Source organism: Tubulanus polymorphus, chromosome 9 (genome assembly GCF_964204645.1).
Source record: "Tubulanus polymorphus chromosome 9, tnTubPoly1.2, whole genome shotgun sequence".
Classification (NCBI taxonomy): Eukaryota; Metazoa; Nemertea; class Palaeonemertea; order Tubulaniformes; family Tubulanidae; genus Tubulanus; species Tubulanus polymorphus.
Genome location: NC_134033.1, coordinates 11,048,252 through 11,076,196, shown reverse-complemented (window position 1 = coordinate 11,076,196; position 27,945 = coordinate 11,048,252). Strand labels below are relative to the sequence as shown.

The window sequence follows — 27,945 nt, the reverse complement described above, 5'->3', positions numbered from 1 at the left end:
ATGAGGTAATTAAGCCTACGAAGAAAACCTTGTAAATCATAATGCATGGAAAAGCATTCTCACGTTTCCTCATATTTATTTCTTGATCCAAATATCCAATATATTACACAAGACTGTAAGAGAAAATACTCGAAATTACGTTCGCTGATATATTTCTGAGTACCGCTCGAGGACCCGACCTCAGATTGAAGATAAACGATTTTGAAGGAATTTTCTCAGAACCTTTTCCTGGCGAATTCCCACAGAATATGAAGCCAAAAATAGCTGCTTACCTACGAATAACGCCGTTATAGCTACCAGAATGATAATCATAGGTCTCATCTTCAGCTCCGCTGGTCAGACACAATAATCTTTAGAGACGATGCAAAAGAATGATACCAACTAAATGATATCTGTATTGAAACTTTATACCGAGGACGTTGTGGGAGTTCAACTCACCACAACCCGGTCACAGCTGAGGTTAACAACCACAGACTTTCGTGATAAGTTGAGATATCGCCCGTGGTTCATGCAGTTCCTCGATCAGAATGTCGATAAGCTGGAGACAATCCACGCGCAATTCAAATACTTTAGATATATGGACAGATTTTGTTATATTTTTGTTCCTCAATAAATAATCCGAGCACCTGAGGTTTATAACCTACCTGTATATAATGGTTTTATCTTGTCAATCAAACACTATTTAGTGGCTTTGTTGGCTCTATTATCGTATTAGTTTCGGATTAAGAATTTTCAGAAAGCATTTAGAAAGTGTAGCCATGTATTTTGTATATGAATGAACGAAGAGCTGCCTGGAGAGCTGCCTCATTTTTCAAATTTTTCAAACTCCCCTTTAATGAGCCTCGCCTCAACTTACCTGCGGCGAGGCTCATTAAAGGGGAGTTTGAAAATTTTGAAAAATGACTAATTTTCCTTGTATTTAACAAGGCATTCTGGGACCTGTTAGATTACGAACTCCTAGAAAATATGTTATTCACATTTTTTTCTGACTTTATTCTGGAATTGGATCTGCTCCGGTTATCCTATATCTATGCAACCATCTCTATTTTACACGTCACGCATTTTCTATAAAATGTCTGTTTCATCATGAAACTAGGTTTATCGTAGATCAGCAAATTGAACGTCAATTATTTTAGTCTCATTTCTGTCATTTCGATATAAACATATATTACCCGGGCGTCACGATGAATGGTGTAAGTTGTATTGCGACTGTTCTTCTACTTGTGTGCAATTCGTTAAATCAAGGTAAGTTACCTTGATATGGAAGGTGAATTAAGTATTTCAAACGTTCAAAGCTGGTAAAATCAAATCCCAAAATTGATTTCGTCTGTTTTCAAAAGTTTATAACAATTTCGCTCGATTCTCGTCAGATAAAGGATTCTTTATTCAAAATCACATTTCATAAATTATGGGATTTCTATGTGGACCGTCACATTCTCTTACATTACATACCTACCGGGGCCTCTGTTCCAATATCTGGATCAACCCCTGTTTATAGTTATTTAAGACGTGCAGTTAGGCCTGATCGGAATATAATGTACTACAGAGTTTGAAATGAAGATTGTTTTCAGCTATTCTGTTTGATAATCTTATATGAACATAGTATCATCAGCAGCAGCTGAGGAGGAGAACATTGACTCGACGTGAAGTGATACAACACCCAGGCTACAGAGCGGTACATCAGGCAGCATCGTCAATCCGCACAACTTAGTCAATAAATCGACGTGTACGTGGAAAATTATCCCGCCGAAAAACACGGTAAATTTCATTCATATGCGTCAATATTCTAACAGAAATAGTTCTATAAATGATGGAATATGTCGCGGCTTTAAGGCCAAATCGAATAAACCTCATTTTCTGTGTTAAATTAAGCACATAACAAATAAACTGTAAAAAGATATTCCATACCCGGCATTTACACTGTATGACACAACATTATTCCTATAATGAAATTTTCATTTAGATAATTGTAATTGAAAAATCGTTTGGCTCGAGATTGCATCCAGAAATGGACTACGGTTATTGCAACGTAAAAAATGTACTGGTGATTTCACGTGGTAAATATTATCGATCTGTAGCGCTCCACGATCCGGTAGGGGGCGACTGGATCATTTCAGTATTTTTGGTGAAAATTCTGTATTTTGTTTAACCTTTTATTCAAAAGGACTGAAAAATTATAACATTTAGCCATCAATTTTCTCGGAGTGCGGGTTTTGAAAGAAAGACGGCGAAGTTTAAAACAATTGCTCCGTGCGCGGGGTTGACATATAACGAGCCGAGTCGTGTTCACACCAATAAACCATCAAACTCCCAGTTTAGTGCTCGGTTTGTGTTTCTCAGAAGCAATAAATCTTTATTGAATTGCATTGCCTAATATGACCCCTAAGGGGTTGCTAGTTTAGATATTTCTATTCATAAGGAATGGGCGCTTGCGAAGAAGAAGCACTTCCCGGTCCACGAATGTTGTCTGGTGATGTGAGGATAATCTTGTTTAAATCGTCGAACCACATCCCCGAATTTAGATTCAATTGGAAGCTGTTGAAAGGTAAATCACAACACACTAATTTGAAAGCATAAGTAAATAAATCACAAATACAACGAGACGGATAGTACTGTATAGGTTAAAACTAGTTTATTTGACGCACGAGTTGTCGTTACTGATTTACAGTATCTTCATCACTCATTTACCTGATGAAGCTACTGTGCATTAGTAGCGAAAACTCGTGCATCAGATAAACTAGTAAAAGTAGTGCTACTCGTTTTATTGTATTGATTCTAAACCCGGTTAACACAGATCGAATCTTGAAATTACGAAGGAATTGATAATTGAATTTGAAAATGAATATATTGTTATTTTCGATTTTAAGTTGACTCCACGTGCAGTAGATATGGCAGAACATTGAATGGTACATCAGGTAGTATCACCAGCCCAAACTTTCCCAATCCCTATGGGAGAGGTGTGAAGTGTAAATGGATCATCATCCAGCCAAACAACTCGGTACATGTGTTATTGTAAAACGCTTAAAAAGATTTATTGACTGTTTAAATTACTGATTTCCACCTGAATTTTTTTGTGAGACCTAGGTATAAGCATTGTGCGCGTAATGTCCAGTAAAGTATTGTTATTGATGTATTTTCAGGTCATTCGTGTGTCGTTTGACCCAAAATTCGAGTTAGACGATCATTGCTTAGATAAATTGATCATACGCAGTATGGCCGGTAAGGTTTAACATGTGATTAATCAGAAAAATAACAAAAGCTGAAAACCAAACATCTAGAGAACATCGAATGGAAGCTAAGATAGATTTGAAAATAATTCAGTTGCTCCACTGAAATACCCTTTTTTCGTTGGAAATTTCGAGTTTTAAAGTCGAAATTTCGCCTTGAAAAAATCTCGCATGGCCGCAACGCTCTTCCGACCTCTTTATATTTCATATTTTCTGTCCTGATTTGATGATGGATAATTAGTTATTGTAGTTCAACGACTAAAAAATCAATTAAGGATTGAAATATTCGAGTAACAGTGTGTGGACGATTGTGAGATGTTTCGGATATTGAGTTTATTGCAGGTAGTACTAGATATTGCGGCAAAGATGCGCGTGGGCCAGACACCCATTACGGTGACGTCACTATCGAATTCACTACTGATATTTTCTTGCAAGAACGATACGCCGGATTCAAACTTGATTGGAGACGACATCAATGTACGTAGCACGCTTAACAGATAATCACTGTGGAATCAATAAGAGAAAAATTACCCCAAATAGATTTTAAAAAAAACCAATTTGGATTCGGCTACAGGGTTAAGCGTTGTGAATGAAATACAGTAGAATCCGCTTAATTCGGATCATTTGGCACCAACAAAAAATCCAGCAGGTTTACGGGAAATCCGGATTCAAAGTAATTCTCTTGCATATTAATGAAAAGATGGGCTGCGAATATTGTACGGATTAAACCAAAATCCCTATGAAGCCGATCCGGATAAAGCGGATTTGTCTGTAATTCTAACTGAACCACAGAATCAGTAAATGGTTCCATCGTTTCACTTCAGCAACCACTAAATAATTCTGTTGTTAACTTTCCATTGGTGATCGTTTTGTATTTTGAAGTTGATACGACATGTAATGAATCGCCTAGAATACTAAATCGTACAACTGGCAGTATCGCTACTCCTAACTATCCGAAGGCTTATGGTCAATACCGCGACTGTAAATGGAAAATTGTACCATCGGAAAATATGGTAATTAGTCACAATGGCGCAACCACAATATATGTGGACCAGCTTATAATGTGTGGCGGCCTAAAATCCATAGTTTCCACCGAAAAAAAGAGCAAGTACAATTTGCTTGTAAATGTGTGTGAACGTGTGAAGTTTTTCTATAATAAAGCATAATATTTCTACTTTCCTCCTTGAACATATACGTAATATATACACTTCCGAATTCGTGTTTTAGGTAGTTTAAATCTGGTTTGAAAAAAGATTTTCTATGGAGTCGAAGCCTCGTGGCAGCGGCTGCTATGACATGTTGATCATAAGCAGTAGTGACGGTAAACACATGGAATAAATACAACAAAACAAATAGTATTTTATTAGGTTAAAACTAGTTTATTTGACGCATGAGTTTTCGTTACTGATGTATAGTATCTTCATCACTCATTTACCTGATGAAGCTTCTATATATTAGTGGCGAAAACTCATGCGTCAAATAAAATACTTACACATAGTATCGTTGTTTAACCCAGCTACTCTACGAATCTAGAATCGAATAGATTTACATCAAGGAGTGACGTCATCCGTTATGTTAATTAACCTTATCCACATTAGATGCGCAGTATGTATCCCTGCACTGACTACTGCTTTTAACGGACTCGAACAATCTGAATTCCAGGTGCTGGAATTTTCTGCGGTAAAACGGCTCCCGGTCGATCTCTACATGTTGGCGATGTCACGATTCAATTTCGATCAGATATCGTCAACAATTTCTATTCTGGTTTTAAATTGAACTGGAGATTTGTGAAAGGTGAGACCCGGTTGAGGCGCCTGGTTCTATAGCTTACCCTAGTCATCCACATCTTGTCACCCTCGATGTGTCACCATTTTGGTATATCGTATCGTACCCCTGCACTCTAGGCACCTAGGTGCAGTGACCTGTACAGCCCATAAGGCTCTCACTGTAACCTTCATTTAACTTCATTTTTTCTTTATTGTCATTATTCATGGAAATGTAAGTTAAATGAAAAATAAATTATTATCTAAATATTTGATGGAATGAGATAATAAATAATATGAAGTTCTAAAACATCAAGTAAACACTTCGATTTTCCTTTTCAAAACACATTTATAAGCCGTGACGTGGGACGTCACAGTTTATACGGGCAAACATGGAACCAAGTCAAATGTCTACATCAGCGTCGGTAACTCGAGTGTAACCTCGCCGTACCAGCTACTGGAACATGGGTTTAAACCGTCGTCTAACACGACCAATCGCGTAATGCTTCCGGTGAACGTGCTGCCGAAACCAAATCTAGTCAAACTGAAGACGAAATACGGCTCGCTGTTAGAGGTTATTCAGGTAGTTTAGGCTAAACAGAAATGATACCTTGTTTCTCCGCAGCGGCCGGGTCATTTTTGAAAAATATGATAAAATTTGCAAACAGTTCATTTCTATAGCGGCCGGGTCTGTTATGGTAAAATTGATCACGATTTAAAAAAAAAAGTTATGTATAGGGTAGATAGGCGGCCGGCCGGGTCAACTTTTATGCTCAGCAGAGCGGAGAAACAAGGTATCATTTTTTAAAAGCCTTTTAACATATTTTCCAGACTATTTTATTCCCGTGCTCAATGAGAGAATAGAATAATCGATTGAAACATAATCTATTTGAATTGCAGGTAAATATCACGGGAGCTTTCGGTGGTAACCGGAAGTCGCACGTTTACCCTTGCAATCGGACTGACTCATTCAAAACTATTTGCAGGATTAATGAGCAAATACTTGTTTAACTCGATTCATACGAAGCCTCTTCACTGTTTCTATAGCTTAGTAATATGTTCTCTTGCACTTCTAAAACTATTTGCTGTAATTCGTATCCTGCATTTTGTAAACTTTGTGCTGTAAATTACACTTGAGAATAAAATATTCATTCATTCATTCATTCGATCGCAGTGTCGGATACAAGTGGTTCGCCAAGGCGGGTACAGGGGATGCGCGGGGCGGATACAGGGGGTTCGCCAGGGTGGGAACAGAGGATGCGCGGAGGTGGATACAGGGTGTTCGCGGGGGTGGATACAGGGTGTTCGCCAAGGCGAGTACAGGGGGTGCGCAGGGGTTGCAGTAGTTGTTAGATTGGCTATAGAACTATAAGATGATGTTCTTTAGTCAAGTGTTAAGTGTAAGCCATGACTATTGAACCGGCATCAGATCTCTCTCATGAATCCTCACTCCCGCTCCAACATAAATAATCAAAATCAAACACTTTATTTCCGCAACGACTTTTATTCAGATAAATCCCAGAGTATTCCATTATACAATATCGATATGTTCAGAGTCTGTTCTTAATGTCATTGAGATCTATTCTATGGTTTGAATTCGTATTTTTAGTATCCGTTGATCCACGATATCGTGATTTGTATTCATTTTTAGAGCTTGAATAGTTTTTTTGTTATATATTGAATAGCGAATAAGAATCTAATTGCAAAGGTATTTATTGATTACTATTCCCGGTACCGCACAATGTACGTATATAACGAAAAGCGTTTTTTTTCATGGTACTGATTTTTTATTTCATCGATGACAATTATTCACATCTTCAATAGTTATTATGTTTAACAAGTGCCGCATTTCTTTTTGCACATCACAAGTTTATGTTTTTGACTCCCACAGGTTAGTCGAGAACACGCCACATCTCCGATCTGATTTGTACAGGCACCTACAACGGCAGACAAGTTATAGATAAGAAACCGTATATTAGATAACATCTAAAAGATAGCATAGTATATATAGGCCCTTTAAAACAAGTATTTCGGTTTGGAGACGTAGCTACGTTAGGGAATGCAGCAACATTAGACTTTATACAGGACTTGTTCGACTGAAACCTGACTATATCAAAGCTTTCTATTTGTAACTCTGTAAGTTAAATCGAGCTCAGAACTGTAGAACTGAAATCTGACTATATCAAATCTTTCTATTTGTAACTCAAAGTTAAATCGAGCTCAGAACTGTAAAACTGTGTCCAGATGAGATTTTCGGTCAATTTTTCTTCCGACTTCCTTAATATCGGATTGGATCTAGGAACATTGGAAGGCCCGAAAGAAAAGAAAGGATATTTCTTTGAGCATGTCGAAGGCGTTACTAAATGTTTCCAATGAATCTACACGAAACTACGTTAGGAGACGAGACCAGAGTCAAATCTGCAGGTTTTAAACAGAGATGATTTCTTTTGATACACTGTGTACAGTCAACCCCGATATACCGCCCTCCCATTTACCGCCTACCGCCAGGTTTTCTCGATGAACATCTTAATACAAATACATAGTAAAACACCCCCGATATACCGCCATACTCTCTATACCGCCAAAATCGTTCTTCACCGATGCGGGCCCGCGGTATATCGAGGGCTGACTGAAAATATGTCAACGTGTAGAAAGCATTTATTAAACTGAAATTTACAAACTTACGTTTCACTAATACACCAACCCTTTCATCACCAAACGCTTGAAAATACAAATAAACAAACGTGATGGTGAAGATATGAAGAATGAGTAAATTCTGACGAAAAGAAAATCTATTAAACCAAATCTATTACAGTATATACTTACCTTCAGCAGCACAGGCGAGCGATACCGTTACCAACAGAATTATTAGTTTAAACGAAACCATTCTGGAATCAAATATCTGATTTTATTGCTTTTATTGTTTATTAACAACTCACGTTTAAGTTACTTTCACGCGTATGTCTAAAATGGTAGCGAGCAAGGAGAAATTTTATCCGGGCCAAATATGGTCCGTGCCAGAGAAGGCCCCGGCCACTAGTTCGCTCTGGTGTCAAACGAGATCATGTCTGGTTGACACGTCCCGACTAAACTGTTTGGACCACGCGCATGTTGTAGCATGGATAAAATTATTCCATTTAAACGCTTATCGGTCCCGGAAGTTACTCGACTCGCTTGCCGCAGCATCGCGTTTTAATGTAATTAGTAACGAGTGAGTGGTATACGATTGAACACGCTTTCAGTCAACCAGGCGGGCCTCGGGCCGCGGGCCGGGAAGGTTTGACTCGGGCCGAATCGTCTCCGTTTGATTACGTCTATGTGTGCACCAATCAGTGAATGAACGAATGATTTATTTACTTATAATATGTACAAGATTATAAACATACTTCATTTAGATATGATTTCATAGACAAATAGGCACACGTTTAAGAAGGACAAGCCCAAACCCTAGGGGCTGTGCCTGATAGAGGATTGCAATGTGAAAAAGGGAATTGATAAACACTAAGTGATAATTACATATGAAGTTAATGATACTAATACTAATAATGATAATAATTAGTAATACTAATATTAATAATAACTAGTTATAGTTAGATTAGCTAAAATTGCGATTAATTTTCGATGAACAATTTATTATTAATCTAACTGAGAAATCAGTTTCCTAGATGAGATAAGAAATCTACGAAAAGCTTGAATAATATTCACTCACTTCGATGTAGCACGATCTACTGCAATCAAATGAATGAACAGCGCATACAGTATCTATTGTCAGACACACAGTTATATGTCGTCCAAAAACCGTATATCATTTCCTGAAACTGTCAAAATCCGCGAGAAATTCATTCATTTGCTTTTCACATTTCCATAATGACGATAAACGTGACTCCTATAGGCCACACTGAAAAACATTTGTTTTACAGAAGAGACAACTTGTGGTAGATTCGAATCGCTGTGAAAGTGACCAGACATTTTCTTTCGATTGTGAACCGGTTGGCGGGTCGGTAGAATCGTTTTTGACGATAGAATTTGTTTCATACATTGTTGATGGAGTTGATCGGTAGGGGTGATTCTGTTTTGTGAAGAGAAAACATCGATTCCTAAATATCAGGCTCAACAACCTAGTTAGTTTGTGTTGCCTCAGACATCGTTTAACATGTTGTATTCATACGTTGGTTTTTATTTCAATCTAATAGCTCGAGTTGTATCTTTATCCCAATTCATTAAACGATTAAATCTACTTATCTTATTCATATCCCATAGCAAAACACATTTATAAAGTAACCATTAAATCAACTTATTTTATTCAAATCATGCAGGAAAACATATTAATCAAGATTATTACCATAGCCGCCGAATTCGCATTTGTGAACTACTTGTGTCTGGCTATAAAAATACTGTTTATTCATAGGAGTAAATTGAAAATATTACTTCACTTTCATCTCTCAGAACGTAAACTACCTCAGCATATAAAACTCCTGAGTTGGGCCTGATTCATTCGGTCGGTGCTGGGTTGAAAATACGTCATCTCGTGAGCAAATTGTGCAAATTCTGAGTTATACCTGTAACAGCAAATTCGTATAGAATTTGAGACGCGATCTAGGGACCACACGGGGACACACGAACTCGCGCCTTCACCAACTGCACGTGCACAATCGGGCGCCTGCGTTAGCAGCTCATGGCCGGATATCTGTAAATCATTTTACAAAAATTGTACAATTCTATGTGGACATTATTTATGGACAGTCCCTAGAATAGATTAAATGACACCATATCGAAAAGACGTCCATTTATTTTGTCACTAAACGCGTTTTATCCTCTGTTGATACGAGAGATTATGTTCATATCTGACCCCAATTATCGGGTCACAATCCACGAGTAATCTTCTAATTCTACGGCGCGTCATATTTCTGTCAGGCTTCTTGTCATCGCAGTTTTTCTGGCTAAGCGTCAATATGTTTATCTATCACCAGTAATGTTTTGTTGACAGAAACATCGTATTTATCGCGTCGGAACAACCAGGCATGCCGGGTTGTTGTATAGCCAATCGACCAGTTTGATTAATAAATGAAGCGATATCTATATCATGTATATATTTCAAATACACACAGGTACATAAATGTATAAGCTAAAGTGCGAACGAGTCTCCGTACGGATCGTGTTCGATTATGTACATTTACAGCTGAAAACAACGAATAACATGAAAATATGTATAAATACACTGATTCATTGATTAGAAGGTCACATCATTAGGTTTCATTTTACATATTTTAAGTGCTGCGCAGTATCTGATATTTAGTATTGTGCCAGAAAATCTCGAAATATTGAAATGAAGACTTACGTCATTTATTTGAAATTTTCTAACTCTATTCCGTTTACTATGGTAAAATGCCTTTTTGTAATGATGCATTCTATGAATAAAGAAGATAATGATAATTTCTGGTGAACGTTCACCGCACGGACAATGTTAAAAATACGAAAAACAATGCCCCGTTTAAGTCTAGCCGGAACTTAATTCACTTGTTCTCCGAAGAATAAGACTCACGTAACAGCAGCACACCAACACCACGATAAATGAAGGTGTCAAGGTCATTGATCCGTTTCGCTTGTAGTTATCCGTGTTTTTAGATTCGCCTGCTTTGAATTCTGGTTCCTCTTCCTCTGATGGTTCAACCTCCTTTATCTCGTGCTCCTGTTTAGGACCGTCGTCGATTGGCTGGTAGGTAACCACGTGATTATCCTCATCTGGATTCTTGCACGCTAGGGGGCGTTGACGTTTTTCTAGGTCGGACAGGAATGCAACTGCGTTTAATTTGCATTCACGTCGATTGGACACAACGCCGATACTGCAAGCTATCTCCCACTCCAGACCTCTTGCAAAACAAAATCATTATTCAATATGAATCCGACTGTCAATTTCTGAATAACGCCTTTCGCATCTAATGATGTAGATTGGATTCCAACCGAATCAAGGAACTTAGCAATTTGATAAGAAATAATTACGGACTTCATTTTTGAGGCCATGAATTCATAATCCAACACACAACATATAATGGCACAACTAACTTTCACGTAAATATTGTTTTTTCGGATGGTGCAGTAATTGCAATTCATAGCAATTCATTTTGGTTCACTAACTGATATAAAGTAGATACCTGCATTCAGCGTGTCGGTCGTCCTCTCTACGTATTTCATTAGCTCTTTTTCTGCAATTTTCCAAAGCTTTCGCGGACTTTTGATAACACGGCAAAACTTCCAACAACTCTACAATACATTTATCACAATTAATGCACGTCCGATTTCAAATTGAATAATACAACATTTTCCAAAGACGTCCTTAGATGAAATTCATGATATTCATTTTTCATTCTCGTGGCCAAAGACTCTTACGCTGATTATAATTTTCATTACTTTTGTTTAGAAATTATAAATCAATATTGGGAACGAGTAAGAAAATCAATATATGCACATTTTGGGTGCTTTGATTCCACACATCGGTTGGGATGTAATTCAACGATTCGAAACGATCTGTGTGTGGAACATGGCGAGCAACCGTTCACTTTCGGATGAAGAAAGTTTCAGGTTATTTCAGTACGGTAATCCCTTTATAGCTTAAACATATGAAGTTTTTTTGCTGTTGCTGCTTTTTTGAATACGTGCTTATATGATAAATTCCGAATAAGCGCTACTGCTATCAGGCGATCAGACGAGATCAACTTAATTCATTATTTTTGCAGCGACTATAAGGAACTACGCCATAAGGAACTACGTGTAGCGCCTATATTCGATCCGATGGACCAGTACTTACCGTCGTGATTACGGCACATATAGTCTATAGATTGCTTAGCATTATTGATATCATTGCGACTACCACCCGAAGCCGCTACTATTGCGGGACACGTTTCCAGGGCCATCTCAGTACACATGACTATTTCATCAAATGTCCCACCTCTAAAAAAATAGTTAGATTCTACGATCACAGGAAGCCGGTGTTGATACGGTGATACGTATTCGCAATAGTGTAAAACCCCGATATAACTGAATGTAACGGTGGCCCAAGAATTCTACATTTAGTGGTCGTACGTAGATTTATCATCCCCCGAGACGCAATATCTGATTATTTACATTATTCACTATTGAATCGAGTACTAATCTAGTAATCATATTTCCAGTTATTACGCAGGAGGTTTGCAATCTATATGATCGCGAAAGTGGTGGATACTTTTTGTAATTTGAGCATTCATCGAGCTACTCAATGGACATGTTACAACGATAGTATCGTGGCCACGATAGATGGTTTGACGGTGGATGTAGGTAAAATTGCTCACTGCGGGTGTCCCGGTAAATAGCAGTTGTAAGCAAAAATCTTATCTGTTTGTGAAATCGCTATTACGCGTAGTTCGGCATGAATTAAAATTTTAGGACACTTTGATTTTGAGACGACGTACTATCTCAGCATAAAACGAATCTCGAAGATTTCAACTTGTGAACAATTTGTACTTTAATCTAACTTTACTTCAAAATGTATTCACGTCAAATCATGTGACGTCAAATGATGAGGCCAAATCAAATTCTAAGGTGATATACATCTACTCCAGACGTGCCCCAGTCCCTTCTACTCCAGACGTGCCCCAGTCCCTTCTGCTCAGGAAAGTGCCCCAGTCCCTAATTTATTCATTTCTATTGATATAATAATGATACGAAGTTTGTAATTCAACTTACTCGCATATTTTAAGCATCGTATCGTGGTCACCGGTCTGTAATATTTTCATGACGTCAAAACTGCCCAAACTTTGTAGATCATCATAGGCGCCCATCATGCAATCTACCATCTGTTTTACCGTATCTTTTATACAAGCTTTGTCGTCGTCATCGCCGCCTTGTTGTATAGCAACCGGGGAACAATTCACTATTGCTGTATTACAAAATAACACCATTTTGCAAGCGAATTAACGTAGAAATATAATCTCATCAAAATACATGATAAATGGGGCAACGTAGCTCATCCGGGTATAAATTCATAGACTTGAATTGGACTCTTGTTGTTGTGAGAAGTGGTAAGGACCACCTTTTGAAAGTGAATCGATGACTGATAGCGTGTAGGGCTATGAGTTCAGTTTCACTTCAAATGTATTTTGAGGTGAGCCGGGAGAATAATGACACTAACGAAGTTTCGACTGATTGAGGGGTTGCATGGTCCATACAGCTCACCGATACCTGCATTGTTCGACATTCAATCGTTTTGTGATCGAAATCATCGAGCAATTCTAACTGTGAATTCTTGTTTCTTTCATTCTACTATACGTGCACTCCACAGTCAAGTTCAGGAATCCTCGATATTGTGGAAGCTAGACCTAATACAAATTACACGATGACCATGGAGGGTAAAGTTCCCATTTAACGAGGATCGTGAATATTACAGAGCATGTCAGAAATCTTATAAAAACTGAACATCAATAATTCCTTTAGTTTGTATTTATTATCAATCAACAGGTCTATATTATATTGCTCTAAACACTTCCATCTCAAACTTGCCGGATTGAATGTAACCTGTAACAAATCTTTGCTAATAAAATAGTTTAAAAATTCAAGAACTATTTCATATCACGGAACCCGGGCTTTTTGAATCACCGTTTGGTTTTATAGAATCGTGACACAGAAAGGAAAAAATATAATACGTATTCACTTACCCCACATCAGGACGAAAAACACGATCTTATCAATCATCTTAATCTTTAAATCAGACCTGGTTTACTGAAATAGTAAATGGAATTCATTAGCGTTTGGTTTAAAACGATTTTGAACATATTAGAATATATTTCTAGAAAGTTTTCTTGGATTTAGTATGATACCAAATATATGGTATTAAGCTTCTGATACTGATTGTGATGGGCGTTCCTTTGTTTGAAAAGATCAATAACCTAAGATAGAACACCTACTTTAGACAATGCTTACCTTCGTATTAGCTATAAGATCCGAATATTTCTTGCGGCCTTTCGACACCGGTAACTCTGTGAAACTACTATATAAGTGCTCTACGTATGAATATCCATAAAGTTAGACGGATGGTTTAACTGTAGCTGATTATCGGACCCTTGTTGATAGGTTTATTAGAGTGGGATATGTACGGATTATGCGCTGTAAAAATCGATAGTACTCCTAAATGCTCTAATGTTCACAATCAACTCATGAGTTTAGGCTACAGCATTTTGTGGAAGTTTTTATCAACTCAATAACCGAAGAATAGATTCTATAGTTCCAATCCTATCTCTATTCAAGTTTATTTTTCTACGTGTTACACATGCCCGTATACGACGAATCTGCCGACATATGGGAATCTATTTAGGTAATTGTGCATATGAAAAAGTAAAAAGTATGAATCCGCAAAAACCCGAACCTGACTAACATTGATACAGTTTTAGATGCAACAGTCATCACTGATCGCTGATGGAATCCCCTAAACTGTGAAACATCTGATTTCCTCGGTGCGTTTTTTATTTACACATGATCTCTTGTTCCCTATGTGTCTACGTAGGTTACGTTTGGCTTACTGAGAAGGGCTCGGCCTTACTCAGATTGGCTAGGGCTTACTCAGTTTGGCTAGGGCTTTCTCAGTTTGGCTAGGGCTTACTCAGATTGGCTAGGGCTTACTCAGATTGGCTAGGGCTTTCTCAGTTTGGCTAGGGCTTACTCAGATTGGCTAGGGCTTACTCAGATTGGCTAGGGCTTACTCAGATTGGCCAGTGATTTTCGAGTTTTAACGTAGATTCTCGTAGTAGAGGGTACCCCCCCCTTTCCGTACATTCGATCTCCCACTGTTGCATGTTTTGAACGATTGTTCATGCGCTTTGTCAAGCGGAAGACTAGTACACAAGAAAATGATCAGGCGACACAAAATGAAGATGGAACTTGATTACAAATTCAATTCATGCTCTAGATTAATCGATTATGGAATTATCGATTCATTCATCTACGATTTGCAGCAATTATATTCGACGAGAAGCCTGTGAAATATTTATGGTAAATTTGCACGGGGGAATTTCTATGCATATTTCAATAATGTCATTCATTCTTCCTCAAGTATTCTCTTCTAAATACTGTATTGTTTATACAATACCAATACACTTACACATTAATGAAGTACCCAGGCAACCATAATGTATTGAAGACGTTCTGAATTGAGATATATTCCAATTTTGTTTCGATGATAGGTTTGTTCAGTCGCATTGAAGTTGAGAAGACGTGTAGAGAAAGCACTCTTGGCAACTGGAGACGATGATAATCTTCGCGTACAGTGTTCTATGTGTTTTATCTGCAACAGAGAAAGCCTTCGTTCATAGCTCAAACTCAACAGCATCTTCGGGGAGAGGTAGTTGTTAAACATTTTCGTTATTGTTCTTTGGATATATTGCACAAAACTAAAGCTAGGACCAATAGGTCAAAAGCGAACGATCGTTCAGTATGCGATGAATTTATAGGCGTTTTTATTTAAGTAACTAGCGTATGTCACCGTCAAATCTTCCATTTATTCAACCAACTCGTCATACTCGAGTACCCTACTCGGCGCATTTAGCTAGACGAGTATCCAACGTGGGTACCATACGGCGAGTTGGTTCGCGTTTTAAGATGGCGTCTACGACGAGCACATTCGTCGATAGATCAAAAAACAAAATGGGGGCCTTTTCAATCGCAGAAAATTCAGGGTTACTGTAGTGTCCGTTATATAAGGCGATTCGATTTGTACCACGTGATCATACGCGGTCTTACGCGAGTTCGCCGAGTGACTTCCAATGATATTTGCACGATGGAAACTAGTCTTAATCCTGGTAAAATGTCGATTTTTACAAGATATCATGATTTGATTTAATGAGAAACAATGAAAAGTAGATTTTCCATTATTTACGTTTAGCGGTAATAGATTTGTTTTTGCCATATTTCAAGAATTAATAGGAAAATATACAATAGGCCCCAGTTTAATTACGCTTCACTTTCTTTACCCGACAAAAATGTCTTTAATTTGTACTTTGCAGATAGACTAAGCTTGGGCAGTTTAGTCGCTATAGAGATGGCTAGGGCGAATGACGTAAACGACGTGGAAGAATACAATTGTAAAATGATACTCGTTGTTGGTAACGCATTTACTGATGATGGAATCGTAACAGCATGGAGATACAATATATTCTCGGCAGTAAATACAGCTAACATATATTTCAGTATATGGCGTCCGGCCTCGAGCCCACATGAGTACACACACGTTGGTAGTAATCTTATACCTTTGGGACCAGTCGGTCCGACTCGATACAACGTCGCACAGAATGAAAGAATACATTTTAAATCTGGTGATGTAGTCGGTATACACTGCGATTGGCATTCGTCGACACCGCCTGTGGGCGGTCAAGTTATCGAATACGCTTTGACAACTCCTTTTAATCCCGATTTTCACTCAGTTGTAAAGCAAAAACGGGATTATACCTATGACTCGACAGTCGATTCCTTTACTTATTATGGTGTTTCCGAATTTAAGCACAACGCATTACGAAGCAGATCGTTCGCTATCCAAGCCATATTTAAAGAAAGTAAGTAAACGTCGATATTTCTATTTAGAAATGCAATATATCAGATTGTATTTCTCTTATTATCAGTAAAACAGTTCTACCGTACGTGTATGCTATACTGTTACTGGAAAAACAATATTTGAAAACACCAAGTTTGATCGGGGGTTGAATATTGGATATTTTGTAACCGCTATCGATTGCAAAGTTGTAGCTCATGATATATTCTATGGTCGTTGGTTTATTGTGTTCACCGGGATCAAGATCTGCAGTTTTGAGTTAAATTCGAAGAGTTAAAACATCGAAAATGAATTGACTCGGAGTTAACTCTAACTCATAACTGTGGAACCGGGACCAGAAGACATTGAATGTTGACATTCGCTGATTGTTGAGCATTTCAAACCAAATGGGCACGGTGTCCCTGGACCACTGTCTCTATATAGTTGCATCTCAACAGTTCCTGCAGAAATGGTAAGTAGGCTTTTAAACCAAAGTATCGAAAAATTTCATGGTTATCCATGCGCACGACAACAACCCTCAAAAAGGTAATGAGATTGTGTATTGTATTGTATGATATAAGCAGGAACCACCCGAAGGACCCACTGAAGATCGTCGGGCAGTTTCCGGAAACCGACGTGGTTTCGATGGTTGTACCGAGACGGGGTAAACACGAGGAACGGGTTCTCCGGGTAAACATGAGGAACAGGTTATCCGGGTAAACACGAGGAACAGGTTATCCGGGTAAACACTAAATATTGTCTGCAATATTATCATTATTATCATCAATTTCAATTACATCAATGTATTCTACATGTTATGGGTAACCGGTAGGTTTTTCTTTATCTTGGAGTAATTCAGTCTGATTATTCCAAGGTTTTCAACATTCTATTCGTTTGACCTAATTTGACTTTCAATGTAATGCATCGCGCACGTGCCGGATCTCTGAACTGATAGTCAGTAACACAGTTAGCTGTGAAGGTAACAACTAAACAAACGCGTTCAGATGTTCAGATGAACAGTCGCGTGTTACATCACAGTTGGATGTTTCGAACAATATATAATTCAACAGATTGCTTCCGCTATCAGAAGCAGGCAATGTCAATTGTAAGGATGATATAAACCTGTAAATATGCGATCATTTTCAATCAAACAACTAATAAACTAATTTCTAAAATATGTTAACAATATTGAGCCCAAACATTTAATGGATTTGTTCCAGAAAACAATCCGAGCTACAAGTTATACTATTATGAAGACGTTAAGGATATATATATATATATATTATTGGGCTTTCATGAATTATACCAATAAAGCTTTCGGGAACATATTAGTAGGGTTCAGTTATCAGCGGTTAAACGATATCAACAATTAGTGCATGGAAGCTGGAGTTCATGGCCAGTATTGCAGTATCAGACAACCTGCGTGGATATGTATATACATTAACATATATAGAAATTATATAAATTAACAAGTGTGGAAGTGACGTATGTGTCTACGTAGGTAAACCTAATATGGTGCGGCCATGGACTCCGTTGAGTGCAAAAATATATTTTTAGAAAATTGTGACGTGTGCTGACACGTCATCGCCCATATATGGATGGGAGGAATGTTGTGACGTATAAATACGTCACAAGCCATGAATTCCAAGCCATATGCGGAAGAGGACCTGCACACGTTACACAAGAGAAAGGGATATAAATAGGGAGGCTGGAGAGAAGAGGTTTTAGAGAGAGCTTCGAGGAATAATCTGTATACATCAAGTAAGAGGAAATAAACGAAAGATAACTTAGAAATTGTTAAGTCATATCTGAAAGCCGTGTAAGAAGTCAAGATCAAGGACTGAGATCTGATCTAAGAGAGTGTCCTCGCACCATCGTTAAGAGGAATTATTACTACGACGCTAGTTGGACAACCCAACCCGGATTCACAGCATTGGATATATGGACCATAACATAGGTGGAGAATCTTAATAAATTACTTGAAAATAAAGAAAAAATATGGAACGCTTCACGAATTTGCGAGTCATCCTGTCGACATATTCGGTGAGCGGGGTCAGTTGGAAAAACCCGAACATCAAAGGCAACTAAAAGGCTTCTTAAACAGGTTATGAAATGAGACAAGATGCTTAATGACCGATATATGTACATCATGGTCCTCTCGTATACAGATGTTACAATTTTCGTGAAATTTGATAGAAACTACAAATGAACGATAATGGACCTTTGCGATCTTAGCGCCATCTGCCTAATTGATCTGACCTGATTGAAGCCGAAACTAAACCTAAACGGGCACGTAGCGTAGTATTAATTGAGCACGCGTAAATTAGATTGATTGCGTTAAGTGAAAGCTACTATCGGCGATAATGTCTACTGGAGAATTATCATCAATTTCAATTACATCAATGTATTCTACATGTCATAAGCAACCGGTTTGTTCAACTTTATCTTGGAGTGATTCAGTTTGATTACCCCAAGGTTTTCAACATTCTATTCGCGTGACCTATTTGACTTTCAATGTAATGTATGGGGCACGTGTCGGATCTCTGAACTGATAGTCAGTAACACAGTTAGCTGTGAAGATAACAACTAAACAAACGCGTTCAGATGCACAGATGCACAGTCGCGTGTTACATCACAGTTGGATGTTTTGAACAACACATAATTCAACAGATTGCTTCATCTATTTGAATCCGTTAGCACCAAATAGAAGAATGCTATAAACCCGAAAATATGCGATCGTTATCAATCAAACAACTAATAAATTAATTTCTATAATCTGTTAACAATATTGAGCCCAAACATTTACTGGATTTGTTCCAGAAATCAATCCGAGCTACAAGTTATACAACAGTGCATCATTTCTGTGGCCGATTTTGTCTCTCCGATTTAAGCTGCTCATTTGAAATATAGCTAACGTTTAAAAATCGTTATCATAAATTTCTTGAAAATAAAGAAAAAATATGGAACGCTTCACGAATTTGCGTGTCATCCTTGCGCAGGGGCCATGCTAATCTTCTCTGTATCGTTCCAATTTTAGTATATGTACTGCCGAAGCTAGTACATTGCATAAGGGTACAAGGTGGCAATTATGTACTTGTTAAAACCAGTGAATCCGACATATTCGGTGAGCGGGGTCAGATGGAAAAACCCAAACATCAAAGGCAACTAAAAGGCTTCTTAAACAGGTGATGAAATGAGACAAGATGCTTAATGACCGATATATGTACATCTTGGGCCTCTCGTATACAGATGTTACAATTTTCGTGAAATTTGATAGAAACTACAAATGAACGATAATGGACCTTTGCGATCCTAGCGCCATCTGCCTAAATGATCTGACCTAATTGAAGCCGAAACTAAACCTAAACGGGCACGTAGCGCAGTATTAATTGCGCACGCGTAAATTAGATTGATTGCGTTAAGTGAAAGCTACTATCGGCGATATTGTCTACTGGAGAATTATCATCAATTTCAATTACATCAATGTATTCTACATGTCATAAGCAACCGGTACGTTTAACTTTATCTTGGAGTGATTCAGTATGATTACTCCAAGGTTTTCAACATTCTATTCGCGTGACCTATTTGACTTTCAATGTAATGTATGGCGCACGTGCCGGATCTCTGAACTGATAGTCAGTAACACAGTTAGCTGTGAAGATAACTACTAAACAAACGCGTTCAGATGCACAGATGTACAGTCGCGTGTTACATCTCAGTTGGATGTTTTGAACAACACATAATTCAACAGATTGCTTCGACTATTTGAATCCGTTAGCACCAAATAGAAGAATGCTATAAACCCGAAAATATGCGATCGTTATCAGTCAAACAACTAATAAATTAATTTCTATAATCTGTTAACAATATTGAGCCCAAACATTTACTGGATTTGTTCCAGAAATCAATCCGAGCTACAAGTTATTCAACAGTGCATCATTTCTGTGGCCGATTTTGTCTCTCCGATTTAAGCTGCTCATTTGAAATATAGCTAACGTTTAAAAATCGTAATCATAAATCTCTTGAAAATAAAGAAAAAATATGGAACGCTTTACGAATTTGCTTGTCATCCTGTCGACATATTCGGTGAGCGGGGCCAGTTGGAAAAACCCAAACATCAAAGGCAACTAAAAGGCTTCTTAAACAGGTTATGAAATGAGACAAGATGCTTAATAACCGATATATGTACATCATGGTCCTCTCGTATACAGATGTTACAATTTTCGGGAAATTTAATAGAAACTACAAAATGAACGATAATGGACCTTTGCGATCTTAGCGCCATCTGCCTAATTGATCTGACCTAATTGAAGCCGAAACTAAACCTAAACGGGCACGTAGCGTAGTATCAATTGCGCACGCGTAAATTAGATTGATTGCGTTAAGTGAAAGCTACTATCGGCGATATTGTCTACTGGAGAATTATCATCAATTTCAATTACATCAATGTATTCTACATGTCATAAGCAACCGGTATGTTCAACTTTATCTTGGAGTGATTCAGTTTGATTACCCCAAGGTTTTCAACATTCTATTCGCGTGACCTATTTGACTTTCAATGTAATGTATGGGGCACGTGTCGGATCTCTGAACTGATAGTCAGTAACACAGTTAGCTGTGAAGATAACAACTAAACAAACGCGTTCAGATGCACAGATGCACAGTCGCGTGTTACATCACAGTTGGATGTTTTGAACAACACATAATTCAACAGATTGCTTCATCTATTTGAATCCGTTAGCACCAAATAGAAGAATGCTATAAACCCGAAAATATGCGATCGTTATCAATCAAACAACTAATAAATTAATTTCTATAATCTGTTAACAATATTGAGCCCAAACATTTACTGGATTTGTTCCAGAAATCAATCCGAGCTACAAGTTATACAACAGTGCATCATTTCTGTGGCCGATTTTGTCTCTCCGATTTAAGCTGCTCATTTGAAATATAGCTAACGTTTAAAAATCGTTATCATAAATTTCTTGAAAATAAAGAAAAAATATGGAACGCTTCACGAATTTGCGTGTCATCCTTGCGCAGGGGCCATGCTAATCTTCTCTGTATCGTTCCAATTTTAGTATATGTACTGCCGAAGCTAGTACATTGCATAAGGGTACAAGGTGGCAATTATGTACTTGTTAAAACCAGTGAATCCGACATATTCGGTGAGCGGGGTCAGAGGGAAAAACCCAAACATCAAAGGCAACTAAAAGGCTTCTTAAACAGGTTATGAAATGAGACAAGATGCTTAATGACCGATATATGTACATCATGGTCCTCTCGTATACAGATGTTACAATTTTTGTGAAATTTGATAGAAACTACAAATGAACGATAATGGACCTTTGCGATCCTAGCGCCATCTGCCTAATTGATCTGACCTAATTGAAGCCGAAACTAAACCTAAACGGGCACGTAGCGCAGTGTTAATTGCGCACGCGTAAATTAGATTGATTGCGTTAAGTGAAAGCTACTATCGGCGATATTGTCTACTGGAGAATTATCATCAATTTCAATTACATCAATGTATTCTACATGTCATAAGCAACCGGTACGTTTAACTTTATCTTGGAGTGATTCAGTATGATTACTCCAAGGTTTTCAACATTCTATTCGCGTGACCTATTTGACTTTCAATGTAATGTATGGCGCACGTGCCGGATCTCTGAACTGATAGTCAGTAACACAGTTAGCTGTGAAGATAACAACTAAACAAACGCGTTCAGATGCACAGATGTACAGTCGCGTGTTACATCACAGTTGGATGTTTTGAACAACACATAATTCAACAGATTGCTTCATCTATTTGAATCCGTTAGCACCAAATAGAATAATGCTATAAACCCGAAGATATGCGATCGCTATCAATCAAACAACTAATAAATTAATTTCTATAATCTGTTAACGATATTGAGCCCAAACATTTAATGGATTTGTTCCAGAAAACAATCCGAGCTACAAGTTATACAACAGTGCATCATTTCTGTGGCCGATTTTGTCTCTCCGATTTAAGCTGCTCATTTGAAATATAGCTAACGTTTAAAAATCGTTATCATAAATTACTTGAAAATAAAGAAAAATATGGAACGTTTCACGAATTTGCGTGTCATCCTGTCGACATATTCGGTGAGCGGGGCCAGATGGAAAACCCCGAACATCAAAGGCAACTAAAAGGCTTCTTAAACAGGTTAAGAAATGAGACAAGATGCTTAATGACCGATATATGTACATCATGGTCCTCTTGTATACAGATGTTACAATTTTCGGGAAATTTAATAGAAACTACAAAATGAACGATAATGGACCTTTGCGATCTTAGCGCCATCTGCCTAATTGATCTGACCTAATTGAAGCCGAAACTAAACCTAAACGGGCACGCAGCGTAGTATTAATTGCGCACGCGTAAATTAGATTGATTGCGTTAAGTGAAAGCTACTATCGGCGATATCGTCTACTGGAGAATTATCATCAATTTCAATTACATCAATGTATTCTACATGTCATAAGCGACCGGTATGTTTAACTTTATCTTGGAGTGATTCAGTATGATTACTCCAAGGTTTTCAACATTCTATTCGCGTGACCTATTTGACTTTCAATGTTATGTATGGCGCACGTGTCGGATCTCTGAACTGATAGTCAGTAACACAGCTAGCTGTGAAGATAACAACTAAACAAACGCGTTCAGATGCACAGATGCACAGTCGCGTGTTACATCACAGTTGGATGTTTTGAACAACACATAATTCAACAGATTGCTTCATCTATTTGAATCCGTTAGCACCAAATAGAAGAATGCTATAAACCCGAAAATATGCGATCGTTATCAATCAAACAACTAATAAATTAATTTCTATAATCTGTTAACAATATTGAGCCCAAACATTTACTGGATTTGTTCCAGAAATCAATCCGAGCTACAAGTTATACAACAGTGCATCATTTCTGTGGCCGATTTTGTCTCTCCGATTTAAGCTGCTCATTTGAAATATAGCTAACGTTTAAAAATCGTTATCATAAATTTCTTGAAAATAAAGAAAAAATATGGAACGCTTCACGAATTTGCGTGTCATCCTTGCGCAGGGGCCATGCTAATCTTCTCTGTATCGTTCCAATTTTAGTATATGTACTGCCGAAGCTAGTACATTGCATAAGGGTACAAGGTGGCAATTATGTACTTGTTAAAACCAGTGAATCCGACATATTCGGTGAGCGGGGTCAGATGGAAAACCCCGAACATCAAAGGCAACTAAAAGGCTTCTTAAACAGGTTATGAAATGAGACAAGATGCTTAATGACCGATATATGTACATCTTGGGCCTCTCGTATACAGATGTTACAATTTTCGGGAAATTTAATAGAAACTACAAAATGAACGATAATGGACCTTTGCGATCTTAGCGCCATCTGCCTAATTGATCTGACCTAATTGAAGCCGAAACTAAACCTAAACGGGCACGTAGCGTAGTATTAATTGCGCACGCGTAAATTAGATTGATTGCGTTAAGTGAAAGCTACTATCGGCGATATTGTCTACTGGAGAATTATTATCAATTTCAATTACATCAATGTATTCTACATGTCATAAGCAACCGGTATGTTCAACTTTATCTTGGAGTGATTCAGTTTGATTACCCCAAGGTTTTCAACATTCTATTCGCGTGACCTATTTGACTTTCAATGTAATGTATGGGGCACGTGCCGGATCTCTGAACTGATAGTCAGTAACACAGTTAGCTGTGAAGATAACAACTAAACAAACGCGTTCAGATGCACAGATGTACAGTCGCGTGTTACATCACAGTTGGATGTTTTGAACAACACATAATTCAACAGATTGCTTCATCTATTTGAATCCGTTAGCACCAAATAGAAGAATGCTATAAACCCGAAAATATGCGATCGTTATCAATCAAACAACTAATAAATTAATTTCTATAATCTGTTAACAATATTGAGCCCAAACATTTACTGGATTTGTTCCAGAAATCAATCCGAGCTACAAGTTATACAACAGTGCATCATTTCTGTGGCCGATTTTGTCTCTCCGATTTAAGCTGCTCATTTGAAATATAGCTAACGTTTAAAAATCGTTATCATAAATTTCTTGAAAATAAAGAAAAAATATGGAACGCTTCACGAATTTGCGTGTCATCCTTGCGCAGGGGCCATGCTAATCTTCTCTGTATCGTTCCAATTTTAGTATATGTACTGCCGAAGCTAGTACATTGCATAAGGGTACAAGGTGGCAATTATGTACTTGTTAAAACCAGTGAATCCGACATATTCGGTGAGCGGGGTCAGATGGAAAACCCCGAACATCAAAGGCAACTAAAAGGCTTCTTAAACAGGTTATGAAATGAGACAAGATGCTTAATGACCGATATATGTACACCTTGGGCCTCTCGTATACAGATGTTACAATTTTCGTGAAATTTGATAGAAACTACAAATGAACGATAATGGACCTTTGCGATCCTAGCGCCATCTGCCTAATTGATCTGACCTAATTGAAGCCGAAACTAAACCTAAACGGGCACGTAGCGCAGTATTAATTGCGCACGCGTAAATTAGATTGATTGCGTTAAGTGAAAGCTACTATCGGCGATATTGTCTACTGGAGAATTATCATCAATTTCAATTACATCAATGTATTCTACATGTCATAAGCAACCGGTACGTTTAACTTTATCTTGGAGTGATTCAGTATGATTACTCCAAGGTTTTCAACATTCTATTCGCGTGACCTATTTGACTTTCAATGTAATGTATGGCGCACGTGCCGGATCTCTGAACTGATAGTCAGTAACACAGTTAGCTGTGAAGATAACAACTAAACAAACGCGTTCAGATGCACGATGTACAGTCGCGTGTTACATCACAGTTGGATGTTTTGAACAACACATAATTCAATAGATTGCTTCATCTATTTGAATCCGTTAGCACCAAATAGAAGAATGCTATAAACCCGAAAATATGCGATCGTTATCAATCAAACAACTAATAAATTAATTTCTATAATCTGTTAACAATATTGAGCCCAAACATTTACTGGATTTGTTCCAGAAATCAATCCGAGCTACAAGTTATACAACAGTGCATCATTTCTGTGGCCGATTTTGTCTCTCCGATTTAAGCTGCTCATTTGAAATATAGCTAACGTTTAAAAATCGTTATCATAAATTTCTTGAAAATAAAGAAAAAATATGGAACGCTTCACGAATTTGCGTGTCATCCTTGCGCAGGGGCCATGCTAATCTTCTCTGTATCGTTCCAATTTTAGTATATGTACTGCCGAAGCTAGTACATTGCATAAGGGTACAAGGTGGCAATTATGTACTTGTTAAAACCAGTGAATCCGACATATTCGGTGAGCGGGGCCAGTTGGAAAAACCCGAACATCAAAGGCAACTAAAAGGCTTCTTAAACAGGTTATGAAATGAGACAAGATGCTTAATGACCGATATATGTACATCATGGTCCTCTTGTATACAGATGTTACAATTTTCGTGAAATTTGATAGAAACTACAAATGAACGATAATGGACCTTTGCGATCCTAGCGCCATCTGCCTAATTGATCTGACCTAATTGAAGCCGAAACTAAACCTAAACGGGCACGTAGCGCAGTGTTAATTGCGCACGCGTAAATTAGATTGATTGCGTTAAGTGAAAGCTACTATCGGCGATATTGTCTACTGGAGAATTATCATCAATTTCAATTACATCAATGTATTCTACATGTCATAAGCAACCGGTACGTTTAACTTTATCTTGGAGTGATTCAGTATGATTACTCCAAGGTTTTCAACATTCTATTCGCGTGACCTATTTGGCTTTCAATGTAATGTATGGCGCACGTGCCGGATCTCTGAACTGATAGTCAGTAACATAGTTAGCTGTGAAGATAACAACTAAACAAACGCGTTCAGATGCACAGATGTACAGTCGCGTGTTACATCACAGTTGGATGTTTTGAACAACACATAATTCAACAGATTGCTTCATCTATTTGAATCCGTTAGCACCAAATAGAAGAATGCTATCAACCCGAAAATATGCGATCGCTATCAATCAAACAACTAATAAATTAATTTCTATAATCTGTTAACAATATTGAGCCCAAACATTTAATGGATTTGTTCCAGAAAACAACCCGAGCCACAAGTTATACAACAGTGAATCATTTCTGTGGCCGATTTTGTCTCTCCGATTTAAGCTGCTCATTTGAAATATAGCTAACGTTTAAAATTCGTTACCATAAATTACTTGAAAATAAAGATAAAATATGGAACGCTTCACGAATTTGCGTGTCATCCTTGCGCAGGGGCCATGCTAATCTTCTCTGTATCGTTCCAATTTTAGTATATGTACTGCCGAAGCTAGTACATTGCATAAGGGTACAAGGTGGCAATTATGTACTTGTTAAAACCAGTGAATCCGACATATTCGGTGAGCGGGGCCAGTTGGAAAAACCCGAACATCAAAGGCAACTAAAAGGCTTCTTAAACAGGTTACGAAATGAGACAATATGCTTAATGACCGATATATGTACATCATGGTCCTCTTGTATACAGATGTTACAATTTTCGTGAAATTTGATAGAAACTACAAATGAACGATAATGGACCTTTGCGATCCTAGCGCCATCTGCCTAATTGATCTGACCTGATTGAAGCCGAGACTAAACCTAAACGGGCACGTAGCGCAGTGTTAATTGCGCACGCGTAAATTAGATTGATTGCGTTAAGTGAAAGCTACTATCGGCGATATTGTCTACTAGAGAATTATCATCAATTTCAATTACATCAATGTATTCTACATGTTATAAGCAACCGGTATGTATTCTTTATCTTGGAGTGATTCAGTATGATTACTCCAAGGTTTTCAACATTCTATTCGCGTGACCTATTTGACTTTCAATGTAATGTATGGCGCACGTGCCGGATCTCTGAACTGATAGCCAGTAACACAGTTAGCTGTGAAGATAACAACTAAACAAACGCGTTCAGATGCACAGATGTACAGTCGCGTGTTACATCACAGTTAGATGTTTCGAACAATATATAATCAAACAGATTACTTCCCCTATTAGAAGCAGCGAGTGTCAATTATTAGAATGATGAAAACCAGAGGTCACTCTTAATCACATTTCTAAGAAACTAATCCCAATATTTTTCAATGACATGAAGCCGAAACATCTTATCAATTTGTACTTACACGAAAATACCGTCGCTGTTCGTAACGCAACTGTCCATCATTTCTATGACCGATCTTCCTTCTCCGATGCAACCGACATGCAGTAGGGGCGTCGAGTCATCACACCTACGATCATAACAATGGCGGGTGATTCAATGCAGCCGAATTTATGAGGTTTACAGCTCGACAATGCTTTGTGTCTCGAA

At 37.9% G+C, this 27,945-nt stretch overlaps 2 protein-coding genes and 6 non-coding genes across 13 annotated transcripts; 1 reads left to right on the top strand and 7 right to left on the bottom strand.

Moving 5' to 3' along the window:
- Positions 1-1,178: 1,178 nt before the first annotated feature.
- Positions 1,179-6,106, top strand: LOC141911274 (neuropilin-2-like). 4 transcript variants are annotated; one of them, XM_074802269.1, is made up of 10 exons: positions 1,179-1,245; positions 1,604-1,758; positions 1,964-2,057; positions 2,420-2,545; positions 2,868-2,998; positions 3,141-3,219; positions 3,570-3,704; positions 4,110-4,240; positions 4,455-4,548; positions 4,890-4,934. In XM_074802269.1, the coding sequence occupies exons 3-9, from the start codon at positions 2,009-2,011 to the stop codon at positions 4,461-4,463; spliced, it is 660 nt and encodes a 219-aa protein (XP_074658370.1). In that variant the 5' UTR covers positions 1,179-1,245; positions 1,604-1,758; positions 1,964-2,008; the 3' UTR covers positions 4,464-4,548; positions 4,890-4,934. The 4 variants fall into 4 exon arrangements, with proteins under 4 accessions (XP_074658370.1, XP_074658372.1, XP_074658371.1 ...); XM_074802271.1 differs by having other exon boundaries at positions 1,180-1,193; XM_074802270.1 differs by having other exon boundaries at positions 1,225-1,245; positions 1,561-1,758.
- Positions 6,107-9,790: 3,684 nt separating this feature from the next.
- On the bottom strand, positions 9,791-27,942 carry LOC141911108 (uncharacterized). Of its 3 annotated transcripts, XM_074802069.1 has the most exons (8): positions 27,761-27,942; positions 15,117-15,299; positions 13,678-13,741; positions 12,710-12,902; positions 11,796-11,938; positions 11,143-11,251; positions 10,533-10,860; positions 10,139-10,169 (listed from the first exon to the last, which is right to left on the bottom strand). In XM_074802069.1, the coding sequence occupies exons 3-8, from the start codon at positions 13,712-13,714 to the stop codon at positions 10,164-10,166; spliced, it is 816 nt and encodes a 271-aa protein (XP_074658170.1). In that variant the 5' UTR covers positions 13,715-13,741; positions 15,117-15,299; positions 27,761-27,942; the 3' UTR covers positions 10,139-10,163. The 3 variants fall into 3 exon arrangements, with proteins under 3 accessions (XP_074658168.1, XP_074658169.1, XP_074658170.1); XM_074802067.1 differs by having other exon boundaries at positions 9,791-10,860; XM_074802068.1 differs by lacking the exons at positions 15,117-15,299; positions 27,761-27,942 and adding an exon at positions 13,943-14,306 and having other exon boundaries at positions 9,791-10,860.
- On the bottom strand, positions 19,493-19,599 carry LOC141911451 (U6 spliceosomal RNA). Its single transcript, XR_012620059.1, has one exon. It is a non-coding gene; the product is annotated as a U6 spliceosomal RNA (small nuclear RNA).
- On the bottom strand, positions 21,537-21,643 carry LOC141911450 (U6 spliceosomal RNA). Its single transcript, XR_012620058.1, has one exon. It is a non-coding gene; the product is annotated as a U6 spliceosomal RNA (small nuclear RNA).
- LOC141911449 (U6 spliceosomal RNA) lies at positions 23,580-23,686 on the bottom strand. Its single transcript, XR_012620057.1, has one exon. It is a non-coding gene; the product is annotated as a U6 spliceosomal RNA (small nuclear RNA).
- LOC141911448 (U6 spliceosomal RNA) lies at positions 24,662-24,768 on the bottom strand. The gene has a single exon (XR_012620056.1). It is a non-coding gene; the product is annotated as a U6 spliceosomal RNA (small nuclear RNA).
- On the bottom strand, positions 25,742-25,848 carry LOC141911443 (U6 spliceosomal RNA). Its single transcript, XR_012620051.1, has one exon. It is a non-coding gene; the product is annotated as a U6 spliceosomal RNA (small nuclear RNA).
- LOC141911446 (U6 spliceosomal RNA) lies at positions 26,823-26,929 on the bottom strand. Its single transcript, XR_012620054.1, has one exon. It is a non-coding gene; the product is annotated as a U6 spliceosomal RNA (small nuclear RNA).
- Positions 27,943-27,945: the final 3 nt, after the last annotated feature.